Source organism: Mustela nigripes, chromosome 10 (assembly GCF_022355385.1).
Source record: "Mustela nigripes isolate SB6536 chromosome 10, MUSNIG.SB6536, whole genome shotgun sequence".
Taxonomy (NCBI): domain Eukaryota; kingdom Metazoa; phylum Chordata; class Mammalia; order Carnivora; family Mustelidae; genus Mustela; species Mustela nigripes.
In genome coordinates this window covers 58,162,224-58,170,406 of record NC_081566.1, presented here as the reverse complement: position 1 = coordinate 58,170,406, position 8,183 = coordinate 58,162,224, and the positions used below count along the sequence as shown (strand labels likewise).

The window sequence follows — 8,183 nt, the reverse complement described above, 5'->3', positions numbered from 1 at the left end:
CATGATCCCAGGGTCCTGGGATTGAGCCCCACATCGGGCTCTCTGGTCAGCATGGAGCCTGCTTCCTTCTCTCTCTGCCTGCCTCTCTGCCTACTTGTGATCTCTGTCAAATAAATAAATAAAATCTAAGAAAAAAAAAGATAAAAAAAAGACTAGAAACTCTTAAAATGTTTGCTGGTGGCCTGACTAAAGGAAATATGGTCTCTCATCCTTGTTAGTTGGATCTCAGCCATTGTACAACGTGAGAAGCTCAGATTTTCATTAAAGAGCTTTGAAGTTAAGCATTATGAGGCACTTCCTCACAAAAGCTCATGCAGTTGAAGTTGAGCTTCTGTGAACTCGAGCTAAAATAAACATATATAAAGTGTATGTCCTAGGCTACAAGGTCATGTGTAGGGACTGCTGGCACCTGTGTTGGTCAGGCTATCAGCATCCTGGCGTGTATGCTTGCATGTGGGCATGTACATAGGCATATGCATTCTGTATGTTCACATCATCCAGAAGCTAAAAAGACCCTGAAAGAATGAAAATAGTCTTCTTATTTGTTAAAATGTTCTCAAAATCCTATGTGGATTCCATGGTTTATAAGCAATTATCTTTTTGTAAATTTAGAGTTGGTAATGGGAACAGGATAAGCAGCTGTAAACAAAGTCACAATTAACGTTTCACCAAAGAACATGGTGAAGCCCCCAATTATCATAGCTTGTGCAGAATACAGGAACTGTCTATCCAAATACTGTGATTAAGGATATTCGGAACTAAAATCTTAAAAAAAAAAAGATATTCAGAAAAATCAAATTTTGGAAAGAGGTAGGTAGATGGAACCATCGAGGCACCATCTGTCTATTCATATCAGAACTCTGGACAGTTCCCAGGAGGTGCCCCCCACCCCTTCAGAATGGAGCGAATATCAATGTATCTCTAATTCTCTAGGTGCATCTTTCATTCCACTGAGTATGTTGAAGATCTGATTGTCTACTAATGAATTCATAGGTATTACTTTGTAGTAGCAACTCGTTCCTCCTTCTCCCCATTCTCTTCACCGCCCGACTTCCATCCCACCCCCTTCCCCAAGCACCCTCTAGTCAGACAGCGGGACTGTCTGTCTTACAAACACCTGGTGTGGATGTTTTCACTCCCACTTCTAATTGGTTGGAAAGCAGCATTTGCCACAGGCACTGTTTAATTTTGTTTCCATCCCCTGCATCTCACAGGAAAGAAATGGTCAATAGTTCAGGTAAAAGAATCATCCTGGTCAGCTCCGAAATATGGCTACTTGCATGGTAATCACAGCAAGTCTGTCAAATCAGTGATTTCTTTATTCCTAAAAGGAAGGGACTTTTCCTAAGGATTATGGTTCTGCCGCCCCAGAAGCAGGCCTGCTCTTCATTAAGTGGCTGCAAAGGCTGGCAAACCAAGAGGTCTGCTTTGGCTCAGAAACTCAGTTTGGCTCCTGCCACCCCTGGCAACCTCACTGCGTGTCATAGCGCCATGTGTTCCACACACAGTCAGGCCAGTCTGCGTCTACTTAGGAGGGATCACAACCAGAGGTGGTCCTCGCTTGGGCCTCCACATGAGGACCTGGGCATCGTTGGCATTGGGTTTCACTAGTGCATTAGGGGGGATGGGTTCCATCCGGCTCAGGATCCGGGGCTGCTCCTGCTGAGTCCTGCCCACCAGCCGAGCCCGTTGCCCCAAGAGCTGAAGAGGGTCCACCTCAATGTCCACCCTCATCCTCCACTTGATGGTCTGTAGAATGATCTTCTCCTTCGTGGTGGTATTCATGGCCACCAGCCAGGTAGTGAAACTTTGGTCCCTCTTGATCCTTGTGAGCAGTGGTACATTGCTGTCACTCACTGGCACTGCCCACGTCACACTTGGGTAGAAGTTGTCATTCATGCTGACGGAGAACCTGGAGATCTTGTTCGTGGGACCAACCAGGGTCACAGTTTCCGTGGTGTTCCCGTACCAAGGGTAGCTCACCCCATCTGAGTCACTGATGGCTTTTACTCTCCCTTCCCTCAAGTCAGGTAGTTCCCAGCTTGACCTGGCAAAGCAGAAGAGATGCACAAGAAAAGAAGAGGCTGAATGAATTTTTTAAAAACTGAGGAGATGTTCACCACTTACTAACATGGTCAACTTGGGCAAAATGGGAAGTTCAGAGGGGAATTCTGGTCAGAAAAATTCTATGCTGTGATGCTTTGGTATTAAATAGGGACAAATCAGAACAACACAAAGATTAAAAAGCTATACTAAACAAGTTAAATAAAGTCATAGCTGGTCCAACTGGACATAGAAAGCTCAGAGAGGCATTTGTGAGCCCCATGGAGGCATCAACTCGTTGGGATGGTGGAATTGTAATCAGATGGTGGAACTGTCATCAGCTGATTAGAGGTATTCCATTGCAAGAACCACTTTCTTGGGAAGTATGCGTGTGTGTAAGGTTTGTTTGTTGGGAAGAGGTGGTGAAGTCTGATGTCCTTGGAAGGAAGTATCAGGTGGAAATGAGGGCAAAAGGAGCAGAGTTAAGGGTTACACCGATTTCCCAAGAAATCATAGTAGTAGAATTTCTACTCAACAAAGAAGGTTGCTAAAATTCCAGTCGTTGGCCAATCTAGCACTTGGCAAACAGATGTAGAAACTGATACCAAAAGGAAATCATGGTCACCTTGAAAACCACCTCAATGCAAATGTTGTGCCTTAGGCTGGCATACATAGTCTCTGACTATGTTATCCCACTGACTTCAGGTCCAGCCTGGAAGTCCAATTTTTTAACTTAGCAAACTTGTCATTCTGGATACTTCGCTACTCTTCGTGGCTGCTCCTGATCATACCCATGTCTCTCCCCTCTGCTCATCATCACTACCACTGCCATCATTGCCGCCATCATCATCAACAACATCATCATCATCATCATCATCATCATCATCATCACAGCCGATACTCATTGAACACTTGCTCTATTCCAACCACTGTGCTAAGTACTTTAACTATGTTATTTCTCAGTTAACATTCAAAATATCCCAAAAGATACATGAATTTCTATTTCTATCTTGTACACAAGAGGATGGAGGTTTAAATATGTTAAAGTCCACACCAAGGGTTCTACAGATTGTAAAAGGTGGGGCTGGGAATTATCTGTCTCCAGAGTCCATGCTTTTGACCACTCCATTTTACCACCTCCTGGTTCTGGAGAGAGCCAGAGTGGAGAGGACCCAGTCTGTCTCGTGTGATTACAGGTCCCAGAACAGCCCCAGGGAGCTGGACTGAACCCAAATAGAAGCAGAAGTTTAGTCAGCAGAGGCTGCCTATGCATTCTCCATATACCCACTGCTGGCACTGGGAGTGATTCTCAGTGACATTGCAGAAGAATTTAATAATTAAAAAAAAAATGAGATGCTCCACTCATCAGCTAAGACGTGGCTGCCTTGTTTGATAGAAAGGTCTTCCTCTTATGAAGTGACAGAAGATCCTACAGGGCTTTATACGAATGGCTTAAGAGAGAGTTCCCTTGTCAAGTTGAGGCTAAAATGCCTCAGCATCCTTTACCGTCACACAGAGACTGAGCGACACTAATTGCTGCCACTGGCTGGTCCCCACAGCACCCCTGTACTAGTCAGCCCCAATCTGAAGAGAAGGGAAGGCAGGGCTGCCTGGGGAGGTGGTGGGCCCACCGTTGCAAGAACTTTTTCTCTTGTCTCCATGCCCCTGGTAACTGCTGGGAATAGCTGCAGTATGTCATGACTGGCAGAAATGAAGAAGAGGAAATGACCTCAAGTAGAAAGTCAGAGGGAGCCCACTTTGCTGTACACGCTCACTGTAGCTGCGCCGATGAGTAGCTCCCCAATAATACTACAGCTGTGTCTCACTGTACAGAGGGACGTCAGTGTTGTTTGAGTGGGATGAGACCATATACGCATCAGAGGTCAGGTGAGACCCAATCTGCTTGTAGGGTTTATGAAATCAGCTTCTTGCCCCCAGCTGAAGTGTGGGGATGATAATTAAGTCACCAGGCATTTACTTTCTGTGTTGCCTCAACTCTGTTCTCCATTTAGGTGGCAGTAACCAGGCCTGCTTTGGGTTCCTTTGGTTCCTTTGTGGGACGGGGATGGGGGGGGGCAAGCATTCTTGGCAGTACCAAATTGTACTTGTTCTTCCGTCTTGGACACTGTGCCAACTGTGGCATATTGGTTGGGGAATTTTCATTCTGGTGTGTTCTTGGTTTTTGATTCTGGTATAACACTGTCCTTCTCAGGACTGGCTATCTTGCTAGTCGATTAAGAAACTTTGTCTATTGAGTCTTTACAGTTCCTATTTTTGGCCTTACCTTCCTGCCTAGAGCTATGTGAGCAGACTTAAGCCCAGGGTTCTAGACGTCAGTCATGTGGGAAATTTACAAAGCTTAGTTTGGTTCCAGATTTTCTGCAAACAGAGATAATACAGTAAAGTTGCACTCTTGTGCCTTTCTTGGGGGAGAAGGAAGATACCCTTTTCTTAGACGATTCTGTGGAATAGAGAAATAAAACAAGTTTCTTATTCATCACATCAAAACAAAGGTACCTGGCTGAGAGTAGCCAGTGGGCAAGGTGACCTTGGGAGGCTGTGTTTTCAGTCCATTCACATTGCTGTGACTTCTGACACTGCTCTATCGGAAATCCTTTGGGTCTGAGGCATGTTCTCTCCTACAGCCCCAGGGACTGAAGGGCTCCATCATTAAGGGAAGGTTTGATTTTGGAAGTAGCCAAAATTCATTATGATGTAAGTCTAGTGAATAGGTTTCTTTTTTGCAAAAATATCATATTTTTATTTCTTTTATGAAAAATAGGTACTAATATACATTCTAAGGTAGTGGTGGTGCTTTTTTTTTTCCTCCAAAAGAGTTATGCCTATACAGTACATGACTGGTTTATGTAGCTGATAAGCTGGCTTTGGTAATAGTATTCTTTTCTTTTCTAGATTTATTTATCTGACAGAGAAAGAGACAGAGAGAGAGCGAGAGAGCATAAGCAGGGGGAAGGCAGGCAGAGGGAGAGGGAGAAGCAGGCTCCCCACAGAGCAGGGGAAGCCTGATGTGGAACTCAATCCCAAGACCCTGGGATTATGATCTGTGATGAAGGCAGATGCTTAAACACTGAGCCACCCAGGTGCCCTGGTAATGGTTTTCAAAGAAGTCCCTGATAAACTCCAAGGGTGATAGGACCCTGGAGTCGCTCTCTGACCATTTAAGAGGACTGCTTTGAAGTGCTGGAGGCACTTCAAATTCCACGTTGCCCAAAGTGAACATGCTGCCTCCAGCATGCACTTGGCCCTTGCCCCCGTCTCTGCCAGGGGTGATCCACTGCTCACCCCGTCTTCTAGACTGGAAGTAAGGGTCCTCTTTGGCTCTTCCTATGCCCTCCCCTAGACTGTCTCAGCTGTTGCACCACTGTGCCCCTGAATTTTGCTCCACGAGTGATGTTTGAATTTATTTCCTTTTCTCCATCCAACTATCACTGCCCTCATTTAAATCCAAGCCCTTAGCATCTTCCACCTGGGCTACAGGTAATGGTCCATAACTAGCCCCTCTGCATCTAATCCTGATCTCTTCCAAACTGATCTTTTAGCTGCACTGGTGTTCAAACACACAGACATGAGTCTGTCCTTTCTAAATCTTGAGCCCTTCCAAGACAATACTGGCATCACCCACATGATAAGAATCAAGTTTCTTAATATAATGCCCTCCGTGGTCTGGCCTCCCCACCTCCACACACCATGCTGTTTCACCTCTTCCTTTTTCCTCATGCCATGCCTGCTGCCTCCAGCACTCTCTCCCCCGCTAAGGTCTCACTGGATCTAATCACTCATCCTTTGAGAACTATCACCTTCATCACCTCCTCCAGGAAGCCTTTTCTTCCATGCTCTCATGGATGTATGTAGTTCTTTACAGGTCTCAGGTTATATTATAATTATTTGTTTATGTGTCTGTTTTCCTTGAGACCTGGGGTTGTGATTTATTTCAATTTTGATTTCCTTGAGACCTGGGATTGTGATTTATTTTTGAATCATTAGTATCAAGCACATTTTTGGCTTATAGTAGATCTTAATACATTTTTGTTGAAGGAATATATATCTTATTTGAATCACTTTCATGCCTATCTACCTGGAGCTTGGTAGAGCTTGTATACAACAAAATGCTTTATCACAGTTTTACCCTTTATATATTCCTTTACCTTTAAAAAAAAGACTAAGATCTACCATTCATGTATTCTATTATTAGAATTAGCACCATGCTTAGCACTAAAAGTTATTTATCCTTGAGGGGGAGGCAGACAAGGCACACACACAAATAAAAATGAATGAACTTGGGGCACCTGGGTGGCTCAGTGGGTTAAGGCCTCTGCCTTTGGCTCAGGTCATGATCCCAGGGTCCTGGAATCGAGCCCCGTATCGGGCTCTCTGCTCAGCGGGGAGCCTGCTTCTCCTCTCTCTCTGCCTGCCTCTCTGCCTACTTGTGATCTCTGTCTGTCAAATAAATAGATAAAATCTTTAAAAAAATGAATGAACTGGTGAATATAAATGTATTTAGTGACAGTCACTAAATTATATACATATATATACTAAATTGTGTATCATATATATGCCATATATATATATATACACACCATATAATATGGCATATAATTATACCATATGTATACCATATAAATGGTAAAATTATATACCATTATATGTATAATGGTATATAATGGCCATTATATACCTACATACAAAAGTGAATGACACAGACTCAGAGTGATACAGGATGTTGGAGACATGGACATCCATGCAGGCTATAGGGGGAGAGCTTTGCAGAGGAAATGGGTATGAAATATGGGATCAAAGAAAGGCACACCCCAGTGGGAGGTTCCACCCTGGGCAAACATGTGGCCTTAAGCATGAACATGGAGTGTCCAGGAAACAGAAGGACCATCTAGGAAGAGTAGAGACAATGCTGAGTGGACAGTGCAGAGTCAGTCTATGAAGTAGCCTTTAGTAATGGGCTTAGGCACTGGGCTTCATTCCAGAGGTGGTAGGATTTTTGAGCAGGGGATAATGTGCCAGGAAGTAGGGTAATGTAAGAAGGAGAATTAGAGGGCCAACAGGAGAGAGCCTGGATGTTTAGGAGCTTTTGCAACATTGTAGGTGATCTTTAATGAGCCTTCCATCTAGGCTGGAAGGAATGGAGGGGAGGTAACTGATTGCTTGTCACAGACAAAAAGAAGGGATAAAGTAAAACACTCAGAGGAGCCACACACAGTTGACACATGTGTGTGTGTGTGTGTGTGTGTGAAGTCATTCTCAGAAGTAACAAGGTGTGGTCTCACTGCCTCTGATATCCCACACCCATCCCTGGACCCACCCACAGTCATATTTCAGGGCACAAAGTCCTGACTCCTCCATGAGGGAGTGAGGATGGAGTCACGTTTGTCTTTGCATCTTTGCCTGGAACACAGTGGTCGGCACATCGAGCACATGCATGACTCCTGTTTCCCTGTGTGTCTCATGAGCTCTTCCTCGCCATCCCTTGCTGATTCTGCTTCATCTCTCAACCTTTTACCCTTGGAAAGTGCCAGGTCTCAGTTTTTGGTTCTCTTCTCCTTTCTATCTACTCACGTTCCCTTGGTGAATCCAGCCCCACAGCTAAGTACCATCTACATCCTGACAACTTCCAAAGGTCTATCTCCAATCTGGATTGCTTCCCTGAGCTCTAGATCCAAAGACCCAACTGTCCACTTGCCAACAACTTAGGAGTCACTCTCGACCACACTCTCACATTCCATGTACTATCAGCAAATCCTGTTGATGTCAGCAAAATCTATCCAGGATTTAACTCCTGTCCATCTATCAAATCCATTGCCCTACCCTGATCCACGCTAGAGCTGTTCCTCCTGGACTGCTGCCCTAGCCTCCTGACCAGTCTCCTCCTTGCTAAAACCTCTGCTCTGCTGCCCTGGTCTATTTTCAACATGGTAGTCACAGTGATCTTGTGAAACAAATGTGAAATTATATTATTCCTCTACCCAAAATGATTCCATGGCTCCTAAGCCACTCAGGAAAAGCCCAAGTTCTTGAAAGAACCTATGTGGCCCCACAGGATCTGGCTCCCCATTTCCTTTTGGCCATTATCAACTTTCCTTTCCTTCTTGCCCATTCAGCTGAGCATG

At 44.7% G+C, this 8,183-nt stretch overlaps 1 protein-coding gene across 1 annotated transcript in view; it reads right to left on the bottom strand.

The window, feature by feature from the left end:
- Positions 1–1,297: 1,297 nt before the first annotated feature.
- The window catches only part of FAM78B (family with sequence similarity 78 member B), a 72,680-nt gene continuing 65,794 nt past the window's right edge, over positions 1,298–8,183 (bottom strand). The window contains exon 2 of the mRNA XM_059413388.1: positions 1,298–2,047. Coding sequence (XP_059269371.1) covers positions 1,525–2,047 — 523 coding nt within the window. The 3' untranslated portion in view covers positions 1,298–1,524. The remainder of the gene's footprint in view (positions 2,048–8,183) is intronic.